Consider the following 21,812-nt stretch of genomic DNA (forward strand, 5'->3'; position numbering starts at 1 on the left):
ACACACAGAGGCTTACACACACAGAAGACATACCACTCACAAACTTATACTCACATACACACTCACACACTCACACAAACATGCAGATTCACACACACAGTCACACACATCAACAGAGGTTTACAAATACACACACACAGAGGACATACATTCACCCATACTCACATACACGCAGAAGACACACCATTCACAAACTTACACTCACACACATACACATTCGGATAAACACACACCAATTCAGACACACAGAGGCTTGTACACATTCACAGAGACAACACACATTCATACATACAAAGAAGACATACTATAAACTTACACACATAGCTTCACACTCTCAAATAAACATACAGATGCACACACACAAATCACACACATAGAAACACAGAAAACCCGCAATCACACCGACACAAGGACATACCACTCACATACAACCCCTCACACACTCACATAAGCACATACACAGAAATTCACAGACACACAATCACACAGACCAACAGAGGCTTCACACACACACGCAAACGAGTGTCGGGACGCCTGACAACCTGGGAAGTCAAGCCCAAGCACGTGGGGTTGACCAGCCATCCACCTGACGGATGCGCCTGCACCTGCGCGGAGGCTCGTCCCGGAGGACCGACGCCAGGGGGCGCGCTGGGCCACTCGGCCTCTCTGTCTCCTACCCGCGCTCCGCTGCCCCTCCCTGCCCCAGGCCAGCGGAGAAGGCGGAAGCAGAGGCGGCCGCGGCGTTCTGGCTCTCTGCGGCCGGCGGACACTGCGGCGCGGCTCCCGGGCCGGCGGATTGGCGCCTGGAGCACGGAGTGCGTCCTCTCCCGGCGTCGTGGCTGAGCCGGGCCGCGGGGAGCTCCGCTGGCTTTGTTGCGCGGCCTAACACACTTGAGCGGTCATTTGGCCTCGGTCGCCTGCTCCCAGCGGCGGAGGCCTCCCGCTTCTCGCCGGTGGAGACATCGCCCCGGTGCCCTGGCTTTGCGCGGCTGGAGAACGCCGCCTCCTGTCCCTTCGCCTCCCGGGCGTCGCCCGCGCTCCCTCGCGTCCAGCAGGTGCGTCTCCCCTCCGCCGTCCCCGCGCTGCCCGCGGCCCGGGAAGGACCTCAGCCCCTGGTCCCGTCGCTGCCCAGGAAGGACCTCAACCCCTGGTCCCGTCGCTGCCCAGGAAGGACCTCAGCCCCTGGTCCCCTCGCTGCCCAGGAAGGACCTCAGCCCCTGGTCCGCTCGCTGCCCAGGACTTAAGCCCTTGGTCCCCTTGCTGCCCGCGGCCCAGGAAGGACCTCAGTCCCTGGTCCCCTCGCTGCCTGCAGTCCAGGACCTCAGCCCCTGGTCCCCTCGCTGCCCGTGGTCCAGGAGGAATGACTCTGCCCCTGGTCCCCTCGCTGCCGCGGCCTGGGACCCCACCCCAGCTCCTTGTGCCTTTGCTTACCTGGGGGGGGGGTCACTCCTCCCCGGGTCCCTGAACCACCTGCCCCTGCTCGCCCTAATCCTAGGGAGGAAACCCCGCGCTCTCCCGGCACCTTGCGTTTTCCACTTTACTGCAAAGGAAATTGCCTGCTGGGTTTTCCCGTCCTCAGAGTTATGGCCAACGTAAACTTTAGGGAAAAAAAATCCCTGCAAGTTCCCTCTAGCTCCGTCTGTCATTGTCATGGGAAGGCTATTTTTGGGTTCCGTGTTGAACTTGACAGAGGTCTCAGGCAGCATTTTTTTTTTCAATATTCAAATGACACGAATGTTTCCTCCCCGCCCCTGCCCCAGTTGCTTCTGGCGATTGTTCCAGATGCCGTGTTGATAAAGCTGTTCCTAGTATTTGGCTCAAGGGGAACTCCAGGCTAGAGTTAGGACTGTCCTGAGTGTGAACAGAAAACACCGAAAGCATTAGAGGCTTGGATGTGCAGTATTTGTTGCTTTGGTTTCTCGGGAGAGCAGATTACTAAACGTCCTGTTACACAGGTCTAGAAACTAGAAATACTTGTAAAGAAATTCTAAGTGTTGACTACGGCGCGTCTTCTCCTCTCTGCTTGAGCGCTGGGCAAGGTGGGAGGGGATAGTGTGTGGCCTCCTGAGTGTGTCTCCGGCTCCCGCTGCCTCTAGCTGCCCACCAGATGGGTGCATGCCTGACGGTGGGGGTCACCCTCCGGCCGGCGTCATGTGCCTGGCAGGTTGCAGAATCCTACAGTGGAGGGGCTTCTGCCAGCTTTGGTTGTGCAGTACTGCTCAGTTGCACCCGGATTTTGAAAAAAATCTGTTGGAATCTTTGCCTCCTGGGAGATGACAAATAGCAAGTTGGAAGGGGGATGCCCCTGGAGTTTAGATGCAGGCGCTGGATAGTTTGCGGCAGCTGCTGGCCATTGCAGCACATTTGCAGTTCTTTGCAAGCTGGGAATAAAGCTTAAGCGATTGGTCAATATTTCCCACTCCTCAAGCCAGTGGCGAAGGAAATGTAATTTCTCTGTATTTCCTTTGACATGTTTTTACTAAATGTGAGTTGTGTGCTTGTTCATGTATGAATTTCAGATGATTTAATATCAACTGATGCAGACATAAGCTGTTAATTTCTTTAGCTTGGCACGTTTGTCTTATTAATTTAGGCTTATCTTAGAGGAAAAAGATTGTGTGGTTTGCCCTAGCTACCTCCCCGGCCCCAAGACATTGAGCAATAGTCTCCTTGGATTATCATTTGCCCACAGATACTAACAGCTGTAATTTATGCAAGGCCATTTTCCGTGTTCATTTGGCCATCAAAATAATTTGTTAGTTGACATCCCACTGTATGGGTTTGATTGGTGCTTGCATCCTGGAGTCACAACTGCACAAGTAGTTGGCAGCCTTGAAGCTCTCAACCTACAAGGAATGATTTTGTTTCATCCTTACTAATTCATGTGGAGAGGCACACTAACAAGGAGAGAAGATCTTGCAAGAACTTTTTACTTTCCAAAAGTAACTAGACTCGTAGTTTAGCTCATGCAAAACTGCAGTTCAAGCCCCAGCCTGCTTCTGTAGCCCTGGGTCGAGTGGATGCCTCTCTGCAGCATTGGGGTGACAGGAGCCCCACTGGAGCCCTGCATCTTCTCCCTGCGTCCCAGATTATGTTCTTTCCCTTCTGTAGTTGGCTCAGAGCACTTTTGTTAAGTGTTAATTAAAATGACTCTTCATGACAGTTAAATTAGAAGAATGATATACTTAACTCATTGTGAACCATAAAAATAAAGGGAAGGAATGTTGTCACTTGTCAAAGAGAAAAAGCAAACATAAAAATACTAAATGGCACTCAACAGAGTGTCTTTAGCTTAATTTCCCTTTGGCAGTTTAGTTACACGGGACTCTTGTAGGCTTAGAGGGTAGCTGCCTGCGAACATTGGAAGGAAGGTGTAGCTAAAGCAGGGAAAGCAATGTGAAACAGAGTTACCCTGGTTGCTGTGTTGCCTTCCCACAGTGGAGATCCTCTTGTGAGTCTGTGACTGATGAGACAAGTTTTCTTAGAAATACAGTAGTTGTAAAAGGTTTTCTCAAACCAAAGACCTTCAGACTTTTTGAAACGAGTAGAAAGGGAACAGTACTTTGACTAGCCAATTTAACTGATTTTTAAGCTGGATGTTTGGGCAGGAAAAACAGACATAGGGTTGGTCATTTTGTCTTCTGGATAGCACTCTGATATGTACCATACAACCAAATAACAAATGGTAATTTCTCAAAAGTGATTTTTTTCAAAGATTTATTAATTTCAATTTGAAAAGCAGAGTTACAGAGAGATAAGGAGAGACAGAGAGAGATCTGCCATCCACTGGTTCACTCCCCAAATGGCTGCCAACAGCCAGAGCTGGGCCAGTCCAAAGCCAGGAACTTGGAGCTTCCTGCAGCGCGTGGATTACAGGCCCAAGGACTTGAGCTAGCTTTCCCTGGCCTTCTAAGGCACAGCAGAGAGCTAGCCCAGAAGTGGAACAAGTGGGGCTTGGACTAGAGCCCATTTCGGGTGCTGGCATCACTAAAGAGGCTTAGCCAGTTACATCCTGGCACCAGCCCACAAAAGTGATTTTGCTTTACAAAAATACTTAAAATGTACCAAATGTTGTCGAAAATATGGAAAATGTTGGGCGTGGCACGATAGCCTAGCGTCTAAAGTCCTTGCTTTGAATGCGCCAGGATCCCATAAGAATGCTAGTTCTAATCCCGGCTACCCTACTTCCTATCCAGCTCCTTGCTTACGGCCTGGGAAAGCAGTCAAGGACGGCCCAAAGCCATGGGACCCTGCACCCACGTGGGAGACCTGTAAAAGAGGCTCCAGGCTTCTGGCTTTGGATCAGCTCAGTGCCAGCCATTTCGGCCACTTGGAGAGTAAATCATCGAACCAAAGATCTTTCTCTCTGTCTCTCCTCCTCTATGTACATCTGACTTTGCAATAAAAATAAATAAATCTTTAAAAAAAATATGGGAAATGCACTGTCTTGTATATGCTGTGTTTGTAGGAATGAAAATTAAAAAGCTCTTGGTACAGAATAGATAGCTAGTACTATCCATTAGAGGGCTTAAAAGATTAACATATACTTTGAGCTAAGAATTCTAGGAAGTTTACCTAAGGAAATAATTGGACACAATCTGTATGGAAGGAAAGAAACAAATATAAACCCTAGTGTAGCATAACAAGTTCATTTGCTGGTGTACAGGGGTCCTGTTCCCTGTTTTAGGGCGCAAAATGTTTGCCCCTGTCTTAGGCCATCTGTTCCTTTCTTCTATTTGTATAAGCCTTCCACAGGAGGCCACATTAGAAATAGCAAGGTTTGAGGAACTGTTTTTAACTTTTCAAAAATGTGTCAGAACTAAACAAGAAAAACAAAATACCGAGAAGTATTTGTTGTTTGTTGTCGTGGTGGTTAAGTCTGTTTGTCTGCTTTGGTAGGTAGTGGTTTTTGTTGGTTCTGTCAGTGCAGTGCTGTGTATGCGTGTGGTCACACGTAGTGCTGTGATCAGCACCTTAGCCTCGGATAAATGAAGGGAAGGAGAATTTGAATGCTACTCATGGGTACAAATTCATCAAAACGCAGCCTAGTTCAGAGTACCTGCTGTTCTAGGATCTGGTGGCAGCTTGGCTACTTACTTACTTCGTTGGATGATTGGGCAAGTTCAGGTCTGTGATTTCTACTTATTGTAAGTGGGAACCATAAAGCTATTAAATGCCACACACAGCTGCGTAATAGTACCACCATGTTCTTGCTGGCAGACGGTAATTGCTTAATTAATTTAATCCTTTCAGTAGCTGCCAGGTGAGTTCAATATTTTATAATTGAGCATAGAAATGTTATACTAGAGGATCTTCAAAACATTCACCAAAATAAGCTTATCTTTTAATTCAGCTTTCCACGAGCCTTTTCAAGTGTGCCTCTTACAGCTTGCCCAAGTCCCACTGCGGGATGGCAGACAGTTGGCTCATCTAGGTGTGGCATCTCAGCGCTGTTGCCTGTGAGGGCCGGAAGAGCTAGCACTTGGGAGGCACTCCTCAAAGGAGATGGTACTCAAATTCTTGTGGAGGTTAAAAGGGCATTTTTCATGATGAAGAAACAAATGAGGACTACCAAATACTCAATTTGGAAAAGCAAAATCTGGGATTTTTATATAAACAAGAAAAAGGCACTTGCCTGTTGTATTACCTGGAGCCCTGCATTGTTTCTAGAACTGTGTCTGGCACATCAGGAAATTGCAGAGGCATGGTTACATGTCTGTGAGTTGTTTGGGGACGTTAGTTTCTCAGTTGTGAGAGGCCTGACAGTTCAGGATTTGAAGACATCCATCTGTTCATGAAAGCCATGGCTTTCCATAGACAGACAAAACCGCACTTATTTTTCCAGTCATTAACAGTGGAACATAGTTGTTTGATTGACCTGAGTGAACGCAGGACATAAAGATACCCTTCCCCGGTTCCACGCTTTCTGTGTAGTGGAAATTCCTATACTGAGCGTTTGCAAGTCCTCAGAGAATTTCACAGCTAGGAGAAAAAAATCACGGTCCGAATGATGAAGTAACTTGCCCAGTTTCACACATCTGGTAGCAGTTTCCTGATTCCTTATTCTCTGTTCTTCCTAACACTGCCTGCTCTCTGCCTAGCACTTCAGCTCAGAATGTTTGAAAGAATCTCATTAACATGATGAAGTTCTTCAGCAAATGCTTGATGGAAACTTACGAGATGAAAAGTCTTATGCCAGTTACTGAGGGTATGGAAATGAGAATTGAATTCCTGATCTAAGTCACAAGAAACAGACAAGCATAATTATGATCTGGATGAACATTACAACTGAAGTACTTTCCCTTTTTTAATCATATATTCTGCTGTTCTAATGGATCATGAACTCCTTAAAGGACATGGCCTTGTTTTTATGCTCCAGATGCTTGACAGAAATGCTTTTGGTAATATTTATTGCAGGATGGAATCAAGTAACTTGCTAGAAAAATAACACTTAGGAAACAGAGCTCAGGCCATGTTTGAAGTTTTCGGTGAAGGACGTAACAGCTGGTGGTGTAATTGAAAAGTTGGCTTACAGACTCACATAGGTAAGTTGTGATGTGTGTGTGTATGAAGGCACATGTATGCTGAGGCCCTTTTCTTCTTATTTTTACAGAGCAGTTGGATAATCAAGTTACTATGAGTCTGCTAAACTGTGAAAACAGCTGTGGATCCGGCCAGTCCGACAGTGACTGCTGTGCTGCCATGGCCAGCTCATGTAGTGCGACAACGAAGGAGGACAGTATGAGTGGCACTGCCAGCACAGGGAACCTCTCTGGCTCGTATATGAAAACTATCCAGGGTTATGATGTGGAGTTTGACCCGCCCCTGGAAAGCAAGTACGAATGCCCGATCTGCTTAATGGCATTACGGGAAGCTGTGCAGACACCATGCGGTCATAGGTTCTGCAAGGCCTGCATCATCAAATCAATAAGGTATGAACGCGTCCTGTACCGGAGCCATGGCTACATAAGCACATGGCACTCCCTGCATAGTTTCCTAAAGTGAAAAGCTGCCAGGAGAACAAAAACACGGGACAAAAAATCGAGTTAACTTCTATCCAATTCCTGTTGTGTCATAAAAGGTAACTTCTCTGTCCTTCCTTTCCGTGGACCTCAATAAATGAGAAAATAAATAGCCATCTTGACTTAAAGCAGTCCTAGTGCAGACAAAGATATGATTCTGTGCTTTGAAAAAACAGTATTTTAAAATGCATCTTAATGGATGATGCTTCTAGATGCTTCTGCAGTAATCTCAGCCATACAGAAAATGCTAATTCTGTGAACGATCGGCACCTTTTTTTTTTTTTGAATGATTATTTATTTGAAAGGCAGAATTAGAGTAGGTGGGGCAGCGATCGTCCATGTGCTGTTTCACTCATCAGGGCTGGGCCAGCCTGAAGCCGTGAGTCTGACACTTCATCCTGGTCTCCCGCGTGGGTGCGGCGGCCATCTTCTGTTTTCTCAAATGCATTAGGCGGGGACGTGGGTCAGAAGCCAGGAGACAAAGTCGAGCCCATATGGTATGCTCCCGTTACTGGCATTAGCTTAACCCTCTGTTATGTTTTATTGCCTGATATCTGTAAGAAATTGTAAAATAACCAGTATTTTTTTAACAAAAATATAACTAAAGGCTTTACTTTTATAAAATGTACATAATTCAATCCTTCTCAGTCCTGCTATACCACCTTCATAGGACTCAGCATCACCTTTCACAGATTTCCCTCCTACTCCTGACTTCTGGTCTTGTCTTTACAGCAGCCAGAATGAGCCTGGGCGGGGGATTTCTGGGAGTAAAAGCCAAAGTCCTTAGAAGGGCCTGTGTGATAAACCTATGATTTGTTTTCTGACTCCATCTCTTCTCATCTTGTTTTTTTCATCTACTCCCTCTTTGCTGTCACTTGAACATGTCAAGGACATTCCTGCCTGTGTGAGAGCCTGGCACTATTCTCTCTGCTTAGAAAATTCTCACCTCCTCGTGGTTCGCCAGCCACCTGTCTGTATCACAGCATGCCCCAGCCCTCCTGCCCTCACCAGCCTCAGTTTCCCTTATCGTACTCCACTTGTCTATTCCCCCTTAGCACTCTGCCTGCTGAAACACCAGGGAATTTGTGTGTTTATTATGTACCCACACCACCAGAAGATAAGCTCCTTAAGAGTAAAAGTTTAGATCTATTTTATTTGACATTTCTCAGATGCTGAAAATGCACTTGACCCACTGTAAGTCATAAATAAAAATATATAACATTTGCACAAGTGATTACACTTCCTTGCCACCTAAGAAACAGATACATTATACTATAATTAAGAGGCCAATGGGAGTATTACAAGACAAAAATATATAGAAGGGAAGATACATGTGTATTGCTCACTAAATAGCCATGTAGTTAGCCTGATGTAATCATTTTTCTAGTGGTTGGATTATCTAGTTATTCATTGAGCTTGTAGGTTTTATTTTTCATTAATTTATTTGAAAGAGTGACAGAGAAGGAGAGTGACAATTTTCTGATTGATGGTTCACTCCCTAAATAGCTGCGACAGTCACGGTTCGGCCAGGCTGAAGCCAGCAGCCTGAACTCTGTCAGCATCTCCTTCATCGGGGCAGGGACCCAAGGACGTACGCCATCTTCTGCTGAGCTTTCAGACATGTGGTCAGGGAACTAGAGGCCCCGAGGTGGGGCAGCTGAGACTTGAACCAGCATCCCAAGATGCTGGAATCAGAACTCACTGTGCTACAAAAGTTTTTAATCTCTCAACTTTTACCTTACCTTTTCTGTGAAACTTGAAATTAGGTTAACTGTCTGTACTTGGGATTTGACTTAATATGAGTTACAAGTAAACATATCAACATATCTCTTGTTTCACATCCAGTGTTGAATTAAGAAGATATAGGTAGGATAATTTTCCTCAAGATTTGCAGTCATTTGGGACAAGATAATGTTTTGTTGTAGAAGAATGTACTGTGCATTGTACAAACCCTGGCAACATGTCTGACCCATATTTACCAGTTGCCAGTAATCATCTCCCTCTTCAGTTGTGCAACCCAGCTCTGTCTGCTGGAATCCAGGTTGGCTCTGGTTGAGAACATTGGTTTAGGATATTCACGAGAGTAGTGTTGAACACTGCTTTTTCCCTGTTTGTACTGATTTTTATTTATGTTGTATTTAGGTACAAATCATACCGTATTTTGGATCATTGATTGTCACCCACACCCGGGAAGGTAGCTAACCTTCGGCAATCTTTAAAATATTATTTATTTGCTTGCGAGAGATCTGCCATCTGTTGCTTCACTCCCAAAATGTCGCAGTAGCTGGAACTGACCCAGGTGCAAACCAGGAGCCTGGTGGTCAGTCCAGCTCTGCCAAGTGGGTGGCAGATAGCAAACCATCTGAGCTGCCACCCAGGGCACTGAGCAGAGCTCAGAGAACAGAGCTGGGACTGGAACCCAGGTACCCTGATGCATCTTGGCTACTTCACTAAAACTTCACCCCACTGTCAGTGTTTAATATGAAAGCAGTGGGCAGGGGTCTGAAAAGGAAGTAAAACCCACAAAAGGAAGTCTGAGGCTTTTATTATTATTATTATTATTATTTTAAATCTCCCTCAAAGCTAGAAGTGAGCTGTTACTTTATGATTCTTACAGAAACTTCTCTTAAATTTCTTATTGACTATAATCGTTTAAGGGATCAAAATTCATCTGAGTCCAATTCCATTTTCTTCAGGAGTGAGCGCTAACATTGTGGATAATAGTTGTTTGTTTTGTTTTTTCCACTTACTTGGTAAAGTTCTGAAACATATATCACTTTAGGTTTGGGGTAAATATCTCAATAAATGTGTTATGGCTTTCTATGCTTATTAGAGAGTATTTGACAACACGGTAACATTGTTCAGTTTGAGTAAAGCACCATGGAAACCAGCTGTGTCCCTCACATTTGCTGCTCCCAAGCCATTTGGGTCAGACTCCGTGTTTTAGTTACCTTTTATTTAATGTGGCAGCTGTAGAGTACAGAGATACCCAACAAATGTTGTGGGGTTCCTGAAGCCTCCTGTTTTCTGCTTGACCCTCACATTTTGTGACTGAAGGCTGAGAGTTCCCAAAAAGTCAAAAGAGAATGACACACCCCCAGTTTCCTGAGGATGCTTTTCCGTCATAAGACACAAAAACCACTGGAAACAGAACACATTGCACCCTGGGAATACTACTCAAAAGAAGGCTTTGTCACCCAGTAATGCAGTGTTGTAGTGGCTAAATCAGTATAAACTAAAATGTAGCCTTTTGTGGATACTGCTAACTGCCTAAAAATGGACTGATGGCAGTAGAGTACATTGTGGATAGGTTACTGGTATTGAGAGCACTACATCCCATTTTACTTGTATATTGTATAGGGCTGGGCCAGCCAAACTGTCAGAATTCACCTTCTTAACTTTCACCTCACATGATTCCAATCAAAATAAAGTTTTTCTTTTTTTCGTTTTCTATAGCTGAATCTGTCCCCCAAGCTGAAACCTTATAGTTGCATGGGAAACATAATGTTACTTTTATTCATTTAATAAAAGAACAATTCATACTCTATCCACAGAAGGACAACTTATTTTGGTATTGTTTGTTAAATTGTTTTTCTGCAGAAAATAATAATTGAGAATTTACATGTGAATTACAGTTTGAATTTTCAAATATGTATGCTGAAGTCTACTTGTATTTATCTTAGGGATGCAGGTCACAAATGTCCAGTTGACAATGAAATATTGTTGGAAAATCAGCTGTTTCCTGACAATTTTGCAAAGCGGGAGATTCTTTCTCTGACGGTGAGGTGTCCAAATGCAGGCTGCTTACACAAGATGGAACTCAGGCATCTTGAGGTATTGAAGTCATTCTCTAACTGCTGGTGTGTGTGAAAGGTGATTCTTGGAGAGCAGGGACTTGGTTGGTCCATCCGATGTGTTTGCTTCTAAGATACGGTTGGCTAGTTAATTCTAGCTAAAGTAGTAAATAGCATAATCATTGCATGGAAATATAAGTAGAAGCAAGGATTTTCCCTGCCATCATGTTGGCTTTGCCCTAAGAGTAATGAAATGGGAAGCCCTATCCTTCTGCAGGTTTTGAGAGTATGCATTAACGTCAGTGAAACTTAGTCAGGAACCTTTCAAATAGTGTCACGTCTTACACCATTCTGTTTTTCTTATTTTGAAATAAGCAGTAAGTCCCCTATAGCCACCATCTTCATATTCTTATTATTTTTTCTATATTTTTCGAAGTTATACATTTTACTAATAGCATGATCCTCTAGTTTGAGATCAAATAATCAACCAAGTAACATAATTTGCTTTTAAATTAAATCAGTTCTTGCAATGGTGATTTTTTTTTATTTAAAATTAAGTGCTCAGGGCAGATTTGCAACTTGCCCTTTTTCTTCACCTATTGTTGGAGGGGTGTCCCTTTGACATAGTATGGAATTAACCATCAGGAAACGTGTGTGTTTTTCATTTCTCTTCCCTAGATGGATACAGAATTTACTCCCTTTGTAATATAAATGCTTCTGTGATGTGTTCTAGGCAGAAGAGGTTCAGTTGCCAGTTCTGTAGATAAAAAGTAAGATTTTCCGATTATCTCTGGAAGATTTCTTCAGTGTTGGCAAATAATAACCACTTTCTCCTTGCTCTAGGATCATGAGGCACATTGTGGATTTGCTCTTGTGAATTGTCCCCAGTGCCAACATCCCTTCCAGAAATGCCAGCTTAGCACTCATATCCTCAAGGATTGTCCCAGGAGACAAGTCTCTTGTATAAACTGTGCTGTATCCATGGCATTCGAAGATAAAGAGGCATGTATTAATTTGTATCTGTTAATTCCGCTACTTTAAAAATATAACTTCAACTCGCGAGTCTATGTTGCCAATTTTTGGGAAACTGGTTTTGAAAATAGAAAGGTCAATAAGTTGTTTCAGTGAATAAGTGTCGAGTTTGATTTACATATTTTGTTAGGAAATATTGTTTGTATGGTAAATTACTGCTGTCATAGATCTGCAAGTAACAGAAGTTTCTCAAAAGGCATATGCCATATGCTGTTTGATATATAATGACCAGTCTTGATTGAAAACAAACCAGTTAGCATGGTTGCAGTGTAAGACTTATACAGAATTATTTTGAAAAAGAAAATGAGTTGTTACAACTATTATGAGGAAGGAATGAAATCCCATGCAGTGTGTTCCCTTGTGCTACAGGATATTTTCACTTTTCAGTAAGTATGCTAGACCTCAGCTTAACAGTTTATGAAGGTACCTGCTAACTTCATCATGGCTGAGCGGTACTGCGTTCAGAACTGAAATGCAGAGAGGTTAGATGGTTTTAGGCTATTAATATTGTCAGTGGCAAAGCTAACACTGAAATGCCAAACCTTGATTTCTATACTATGTCTTTTACTAAAAAAAACTATAACTTATGTTCTTTTATAACTTATTTCTTTAAATTTGTTATTGTAAATTTGCTGTAATTTTTTCTACTTTCTTATGAATTATGTATGCTGAATATTTTTTTAAAGTCAACTAATTTGTCAAAAATTTAGAAAAGCCTCAGTCGTCATTAGAGCAAATTGATATCTTCCTTAGCTTCAGTAAATTAGACAGACTTAACCTGAAAGGTTACTTATTTCTCAGTATATTGACTAAACTAAAGTCATTGTATTAAGTTTTCATGCTGCCTCTGAAAATTTTTGCAAGAAGTTTGCTTTTGGAGAAGTATAGTGTTGACAAATGAAGTCCAAGCTAGTCATGGCTGCTGTGTCTCAAGTTGAAACAAAAAGATTTCTACAGTTCTTTTACATGCTACCCTACTCATTTAAAGAGCTCGCAAGTTGAATGAATATCATTATCACTGACAATAGTAGAGAAAATATCCTTTATGTATTTTCACATTTGGCTTTGTAGAAATTGATATTCTTAGTTTATAACAGTGAAAAAATGATTGTTATAAACATGACTTGTTCTAACTCCATGCGCTTATCTTTCTCTCGTAACCTTTTAGATCCATGACCAGACCTGTCCTTTGGCAAATGTCGTCTGTGAATACTGCAACACGGTGCTTATCAGAGAACAGGTATGATGACTCTTTCATGAGTCAGGTTTCTAATAATAGCTTAAAGAAGTAAGTTTTTTAATTAAAAAATGTAGACCAGTGAGGCAAAGTGAATATAGTTGAAAAACTATTTTTAGTTCTGTTTAAGTATTTGATAGAAATTCTCATTAATAATTTTGAAAAGAACGAAAAACTAGCCCTTTTTAAAATACTTAAAATTCCTAGTCATTAGCATATCTATGGATATGCATGAATATTCCCAACAAAAACAGATAATTCTAAGATTAAAAAAAATAAGAATCTCATTTCAAGAAAGAACAACTTGAAGAATTGCATACCTGTTGTGTGGAATGAGGATCTGGGTGTGCAGCGCTGAAAGAGAAGTGGGAGCTGTGAGCTAGCAGCAGCCAGTCTGTTCAGAACAGAGTGTGCAGGTGCAGGCCCAGAGGCACCTGAGAGGCTCTGAGGTTCTCTGAACTTGTTTCCCCTCTTTCGATTTGTCCCATAGGGCACTGATGGGACATTTATCAGAACTGGTAATAATGAAAACTATGCATTTGGAATGCTAATAAAGGAAAATTCCACCTGACTGCTGTCTTCGGATGCTTGGGGAATTAACCCAGAAGTATGAATATCACTCACTAAGTGTTTATGCACCCATGAGAGATGCAAATCCAGAGATCATTGATGATTATATTACTAGGGGGACGCAAGCAAATGCTGTCACTCGACTAAACTTTTCCATTTGTCTGTAGTTTGAGTCCTTCAGGTTTTTTTTTGCTTCACAGAACCTTAATTTGAAGGGGTTAAACTTTTGCTTATGAAATCTCATATGCCTAATTTTCTTTTTTGCTCTCTATTAATATGTAAAGAAACTAGGTGGCACATTTAAACCCAGCAAACGTAGAATACAATGTATTAGAAAATTCTTGCCTGAGAGTCAGAATAGCTTAATCTAGTTGAACCATTAATCTGCCCACTGATCTCAGACAATTTGATCAGGGATCAGCAAGCCTGGCCACCAGCCAAATCTGGCCTTGAGCTATTTTTGTACATAAAGTTTCATTGTGACACAGGCATTCCCATGTTTTTATTGTGTGTGGCTGCTTTTTCATAATGGCCAAATTGAATATTTGGAATAGAAACCATTCTGCTTGCATTTATTATCTGACCATTTACAAAAAGGTGGTTGATTCCTTTAAGAAATGAAGACTTGAGAGGCTGGCTCTGTGGCATAACATGTTAAGCCACTGCCTACAGTGCTAGCATTCCACATGGGTACCAGTTCCAGCCCTCACTGCTCCACCGCCAATACATGTCTTTGTTAATGTGGCTGGGAAAGCAAAGCCCAAGTGCTTTGGTGCCTGCACCCACATGGGAGACCTGGAGGAAGTTCCTGGATTCAGCCTGGCCCAGTCTTGGCTGTTGAGATCATCTGAGTAAGAACCGACGAGTGAAATATCAAGGGTTTGGATCTGGTGTACAGCAAGCTAAACCACTGCCTACAACACCCGTCATCCCATAGAGATGTTTGTTTGAGTCCTGGATGTTCCACTTTTACCAGTTCACGTCCCAAGTGGCTTTAACGTTGGGGTTGGGCCCAGTGGAAGCCAGGAGCTTAGAACATTGTTTGGGTCTTCCAAGGGGCTGCAGGCACACAAGCACTTGGCCATCTTTCGGTACTTCTCCAGGCGTATTAACAGGGAGTTGGAAAGCACAGCGGCTAGGACACAAACCTGTGCTCACGTGGGATGCAGACATTGCATGCTGTAGATGAACCCACTACACCACAATGCCAGCACTAAGAGCAAATGCGGCAAAACTTTCCAAGAACATGATCCTGTGTGATGGACTTCACCTTAAGGCTGAGACCTTTTTAAAGATGTATTTTTTATTTACTTGAGAGTCAGAATTAGGAGGGGAGACAGAGAGAGAGAGAGAGAATTTTTGATGATGGTTCACTCCGCTAATGACCGAAACAACCATGCCTCTGCCAAGCTAAAATCCTAAGTCCAGAGCTTCTTCCAAGTCACTATGTGGGTGCAAGGGCCCAAGGGCCCAGGCAGTCCTCCCCAGCTTTCCCAAGTGCATAAGCAGAACAGAGAGCTGGATGGGAGTTGGAACAGCTGGACTTGAGTCAGTGTCGATATGGCATGCTAGCACTGCTGGCAGAGGCTTAATGTGTTATACCACAATACCAGCCCCAAGGCTGAGTTTCTTCAGAGGTTTTATCAAATTGCTTGCAGTACATTTCTTATACCTGAGTTTGTCTAGTATAACTAAAATGTGCTTGGATTAACAAAAGGTAAAATGATTTATTAAAGGTAGTTGTGAAGAAGGCAGTGAATACAATCAATCTGTGGCTTCAAAGCTTTCAGTGAACTGAGTTCCTGAGTGGCCTAGACCAGAGGACAAGGTTGTTTGCAGTTGCGGTTGGCAGAGTGGTTTTTGCTCTAAAGTGCCACTAGAGGGTGCCAGCTCCCAGCAGTAGGAACATTGATTTTCTTGAAGTGAATTTTGAGTAATTTGTGACTTTTAGATGCAAATGTTAAACTTTATGGGTTCCATTTCTGTCACAACTACTCAACTCTGCAGTGTAGTGCAGAAGCAGCTATAGGCAGTGTATAGTTTTGTTTCTATGAAATGTAATCTTCCTTATAATGTGCAGTTAAAAACATTCCTCAGCCTTTGCTCTGATTTTAGATGCCTAATCATTATGATCTAGACTGCCCTACAGCGCCAATTCCATGCACATTCAGTACTTTTGGATGCCATGAAAAGGTAAGTATGTTTTCTTTTAATTCTTGAATATAAGTCAAGAATATTCAGTTAGGTAGTCTAGTGGGGAATACCAACAAAAATGTAAGTATTTGTAAAACTGATAAATTGTGTAATAAGGAGTCCTGTGGATGCTTTGAGGAGAGCAAAGGCACACTGAGCAGTGATCAAGGCTTCCAGTACTTTCTGTGGTCACCACAGGCATCTAGAAAACTCTTGGTCTTTGGTCTTACCGCCCTTGATGAACACAGAAAGCAGTGATTGGGAGCAAAAGCTCAGAGTCCCAGTCCATGGTGTCACGTGGCTGTCACCCGGCTGTCACACCCAGGGGGAGATGCCTGGTGCGCATTACGTAGGTGGTACTTAACTCTGAAGAGCAATTGGGATGAAGAATATTGATTTGGGAAACTAATTTGTGGTAATAATGCAAGGTGTGATTGATTGCACGGGGGGAGTGGCATAGAAAGGGAAGCACGCCAGGGAAGGAGTCGTGGATGGACACTCTTAGAACCGACCAGCCAGGCCAGGAGTACGTGATGTTCTTCAGCAGTTTCAGGACTTAGGTCGGGTTCTGGTGTGGCTCATTGTCTATGACAAACAGGAGGGCAGTTATACTTTCGCTTTTCCATTATACTTTTTTTTCTAACTTGTTTATAATAAACACAGAAATAATTAGATGAAATGAGCGAAGTGATATGACAGCAGTTTGTGGAAAAAAATTACGTGATTAGAGAAAAAGGCTTCAATGTTATTGGAAGGTGGGTGAAATAATAGCAAAATTGTTTCCTTTTTAATCTATTAAGGATTTATAATAAAAAATTGCATCATGAACATTTTTCAAGTAAGGAGATGTTCTTGCTGACCTTCAAATACTATAGAAACAGTAGAGATTCCAGTTTGCAATGCTTTTAAATGAGGAATTGGGGGCATTGCGAGTACCCTTGTTTTTAAGTAAAGAGGGAGAAAATACAGTTGACAAGTTTGACAGTACTTTTTTTTTTTAATGGGGTTGATTTTAATGATTATTCTCAAGAGGGAAAAGGTTAGGCAAAGGGAGTATTTGAAGATAAAGAGGGGGGCAGGTAGTGAAGAAGACTTCCAGAATGTTCAATCAGATGCCTTTGTTCATTGATCTTGGACAAGGAGTCATTTCTGAGTCAGGAAAGTGGGGTGTGGATTCTGATATTGCTGTGTGTAGGAATAATTTCTCTGAATGAAGGCTGACAGACTAGTATTCAGATCACCAGAGCTTTTCAGAAAATTAAGAGAGGATCAGCCCCCTAGGTAGAATCGGAGGAAGGCAAAGAGAAGTTGTAAAGCAGTAATGCAATGGGCATGGTTTTTTGAACCTCTTCTTTTTGCCTAAGTCTTCCCTACTTTTCATAGTATCTATTCCCAACCTAAGGCTTGTGCTTGATTTTTAGATGCAGAGGAATCACCTGGCACGCCACCTACAAGAGAAAACCCAGTTGCACATGAGGATGTTGGCTCAGGCTGTGCACAGTTTAAACCTTGCTTTAACTCCCATGCCACCATGTGATGTACCTCAGTATGACATTCCCTCCCAGGCCCGGGTTCCCTCTGGCTACCCAGAGGGCCACAATTTCCAGGAAACCATTCAGCAGTTAGAAGGGCGCCTCGTAAGACAAGACCATCAAATTAGGGAGCTGACTGCTAAGATGGAAACTCAGAGCATGTATGTAAGTGAGCTCAAACGAACCATTCGAACCCTGGAGGACAAAGTTGCTGAAATTGAAGCCCAGCAGTGCAATGGGATTTACATCTGGAAGATTGGCAACTTTGGGATGCACCTCAAATCCCAAGAAGAGGAGAAACCTGTTGTTATTCATAGCCCTGGATTCTACACAGGCAAACCTGGATACAAACTCTGCATGCGTCTGCACCTTCAGTTACCAACTGCTCAGCGCTGTGCCAACTACATATCCCTCTTTGTCCACACAATGCAAGGAGAGTATGACAGCCACCTTCCCTGGCCCTTCCAGGGCACAATACGCCTTACAATTCTTGATCAGTCTGAAACACCAACAAGACAAAACCATGAGGAGATAATGGATGCCAAACCAGAGTTACTTGCCTTCCAGCGGCCCACAATCCCACGGAACCCAAAAGGTTTTGGCTATGTAACTTTCATGCACCTTGAAGCCTTGAGACAAAGGACCTTTATAAAGGATGACACATTATTAGTGCGTTGTGAAGTCTCCACCCGCTTTGACATGGGTAGCCTTCGGAGGGAGGGTTTTCAGCCACGAAGTACTGATGCAGGGGTATAGCATCCTCTCATTTGTTCAAAATAACTGGCCACAACAGTGCCTTTCCTTGTCCTGGTCCTGATAAATGCAAAAAGGAAAAACAAAACAAAAAAAAGGTCATGGGAAAGATGTAAAGCCCACTAGTGAATGTTCTTGGAAAGATCACTTCCTACTTCATACTCAGGTTTTCCCCAGGAATCTATTTTCAGACATGTTCATTTGAAGTGCCTGTGGTATGTGGCAATAGCTGTCTTGTCAGCATACTTCCTTGTTGTACTTTAATGGGCCTTTTCTGCAATTTGTTTGACGTTGATAAGCCCACAGTTAGATTGCTAAAGTTCAAAAACTTAGTAATAATGGACTTGCCTTAAACCTCCAGCTTATTTTTATAGTATTATATGTAATATATTAAATGTGAGAATCACTACTGTCTTGCACTAATGTCAGCAAGAAGAGTTACTGCTCTAAAAAGTTGAGTTCTCATTTTAATTGACCTCCTGTAGATTTCAGGATTTGAACCAAAATCCTTGGAAAGCTCGAGTTCTCATTTTCTGTAAAGAAAGTAACAATATCCAGGGACTAGTTTAAGCCCCCGGTATCACCTCACGTATTTAGTGTAACATGTTGTCTGTGGAATCATACTTGTTTGAATGTTCCATCCTGCATGGCTTATGTTTTTGCTTGAAGCCATAGCTTCTCCTCCAGGGTTTCTGATGACAAGCAGTATCTCCCGGCTGCTCAGGCTGTGTTCCGTGAACCCTTTAGTCTGGTCAGTGTAGAGTGACTTCCACAACCCAGCACACGTTTTCTGATTTTGCACACACAGTTACCAACACAAAAAATGAAGCGATTTAACATTGGTAGTGACAGAAGCTAAATGAACACAGGTTTCTCAGCTGTGTTGAATGTGCTCTGGTTTTGTTCAGTAGACTAGAACAAATTGATTTCCTGAAAAGATAACTTCTTAAAACTTTAGCAGTCATTGGAGGTGCCTGAGGGGTCACTAAGGTGGGAAGACATGGTAGTTACATCACAATTTGGCCTGAGTGGCTTGCTTTATCCTCAGTGGACTTGCAGATCTGAGGAGAGTCCTGTGGAATGTATTGAAGCAGCCAGATGTTCCTAATACAGAGAAATGATTTTTCTGCCACTATGTATGTTTTCAAGGCCTGCAGATATAAAATACGCTGATATCTAACTGTCAGGAGTCTCACAGCTAGGCACTAGTAAAGAACCCCTGAGGCTTTGTCCACAATATTGTCTACGCCAAGGTTTTCAAAGTTCACTGGTAGTGAGAGATTCTGTCTCTGGAGGGGCCTGCTCAGAGCCCCTGGCCAGCATCTGCGGAGGAAGCCAGGAGCACTCACTGCTCCGTGTGGAGGAGGATCTGATTCTGAGTTCCAGCAGCCCAGCAAGCGTCACTGCGACCTTTCGCTTTTCTCTCCACCCCCGCCCCCTTTGGTCTTCCTGTCTGGTGGGTAACACATTGGTGCCCTGAACCACTGTCAGCACCACCGCCAGCTCAACTCTGGTTGGCTACCAGTGTGTGTGCTTCTTGGCAGTGTGTCTCCCTGGCTAGCACTGAAGAGTAAGGCAGCACCATCCTCTAGGTAGCAAAACCTGCACTGCTGCTGTTCAGCACATAAATCATTACCAAGTTCCACTTAAAAAGTAAATGATCATTTTTATTTGTATACAAACATCCTTTTAGGAAAATAGACTAAACTCTTTCTGGTGCCTTATTTTCTTTGTGCATTCTAATTTTTTAAAAGTAGTTTTTCCAATAAATACTTGTATCCAAAAAAGTAATTGTTGCTATAAACCTTTCTTAAACCATTACCACCCAACAAAAAGGAAATAGTGTTTAAAGTTAAAAAAACCTAGAAGAATGTCCCTGGTCCCTGGTCTGTGTCTTATGAGCTAAGGAGTGATTTCCTATGTTGGTTCCAAGGGTATGCCATCCTCTGCCATTACCTCAAAGCTTTTTTGCCCAGCTTCATCCTCTAGCTGCACATTTCCCATCTGTCATTGAGTTTGGATTGGATATTTCTAGGTCCCCTCCAGCAGTAAAAATCTGTATTAAGAATTTGAGTTCTGATTAGCATAACATTAACAGTACTAATGAAAGGATTTTGCTGATAAAAATTATTTTCACTTTTTCTTTACTGGCAGTAATACTTCACTGTAGTGTCTTTCATCTGGGTCACATCTTAATTATAAAATGAATGATTTTTTTAACTTTCAATATTTGGTGTTTTTTGATAAGCCAATCAGCTCTTTTTATATTATTCATTGTGAATATCAAGTAGTAAAAATAACCAAGCTATCATTCCAAGTAGAAAATTTGATAAGACTCAGCTCAAAATCAGGACCTGGATAGTTGGTTTTCTTTTTTCCCTAGTATTATTTTTTTAATCTCTTGCCCCACTGTTAAACATGCTGATTTCACCCAGTTGTTGGTGTGTAAGCATTTGAAATCTCTATCTGCATTTTATGAGCTATATTATCTTCATCTCTTGGTATCATTCTGGGACATTGCTGAGATGTGGAGGAAGAAGCAGCTTTCCTCTGTTTTCAGGAGAAGCTGTACCCAGTACTGAACAGAAGCTGCTGCGAGCCGGCCATTCTGCTGTCGGAGAGCAGGTCTGAGGTTGGCTTGTGTCGGCAGTTTAGTGCTGTCCTGTGGCTTCTGCAGCAACGACACTTTGTGCTATTACAGCAGTGTGATTCTGCGCTGTGAGGATGAAGAGTAAAGTGAAATGAAATGGAAGTGAGTTTCTCCCACTAATGTTGGATGATCTCCAACACTAAATTTTGTAACTGCTATAAGATGTTCCTCATTATGGGTTTTATACGAAGAACTCTTAGGAGAATTAATGCATATAATTGAAATACATTTCTTTTTTTCAGAAGTTCAGTTGCTCATCATTCCTTTATTCAGTGATCCTAAATGTATCAGAAAACATTTTTAATTAATGTTTTTCTAGCTTAACACTGAAAGTTTATGTGGGTTTTGGGGTGGTTTGTATTGTCTTTCAAAGCCAGAGACAAGAGCACTCATCCACTGGTTCACTCCCCAAATGCCCGGGGCTGCACAGAATTTATGGTCAGCATCCAGGAACTTAGCTCATCCCAACCAGGTCTGCCAGATGGATGGCAGGATTTACTTACTTGGGCCATTCTCATTGTCTCCCATGGTATGCATTAGCAGGAAACAGGAATCGAGAGCTAGAATCAGGGATTAAATTCAGGCACTCTGATGCCGTACATGGGTGTGTTAATGACCACATGACCAAATACCAGCCCCAGGAAGTATGTACATGTGCGCATACATACATATATGCACACACCTATACATATATATACATATGTATATGCACATAAATATGCACACATATTTACCTACTTGTTTAGCCTTCTTGCTGCACTACACGTCTCCTATGTCTGGTAATGGTTTAAAGCTCCCTGCCCTATCCAAGTTGTTAGTGACTCATATTCGGAAAAGTAATTCTGATGGAGAAACTAAAGAGATGATGTGTTCCTTTTCTTCTCAGAAAGGGCTTTCTTAGCAAGGCACTAACCCTGCATGTATTGCAAGTGGGGAGGAGGGCAGGTTCCTCCTCTTTCCAGTCCTGCCCCTGGAAAATCACTAGGTGAGGTGAAGTGTTTGTGTGACAGAACCACTGCTCACACAATG

At 42.7% G+C, this 21,812-nt stretch overlaps 1 protein-coding gene across 1 annotated transcript; it reads left to right on the forward strand.

Annotated features, from left to right (window-relative positions):
- The first annotated feature begins 707 nt into the window (after positions 1-707).
- Positions 708-19,334, forward strand: TRAF6 (TNF receptor associated factor 6). The gene is made up of 7 exons (XM_004585399.4): positions 708-1,055; positions 6,614-6,932; positions 10,706-10,856; positions 11,660-11,818; positions 13,017-13,088; positions 15,771-15,848; positions 17,270-19,334. Exons 2-7 carry the CDS (start codon positions 6,637-6,639, stop codon positions 18,134-18,136), a joined length of 1,623 nt encoding a protein of 540 aa, XP_004585456.2. The 5' UTR covers positions 708-1,055; positions 6,614-6,636; the 3' UTR covers positions 18,137-19,334.
- Positions 19,335-21,812: the final 2,478 nt, after the last annotated feature.

The sequence above is a fragment of the Ochotona princeps genome, chromosome 4 (assembly GCF_030435755.1).
Source record: "Ochotona princeps isolate mOchPri1 chromosome 4, mOchPri1.hap1, whole genome shotgun sequence".
Lineage (NCBI taxonomy): Eukaryota > Metazoa > Chordata > Mammalia > Lagomorpha > Ochotonidae > Ochotona > Ochotona princeps.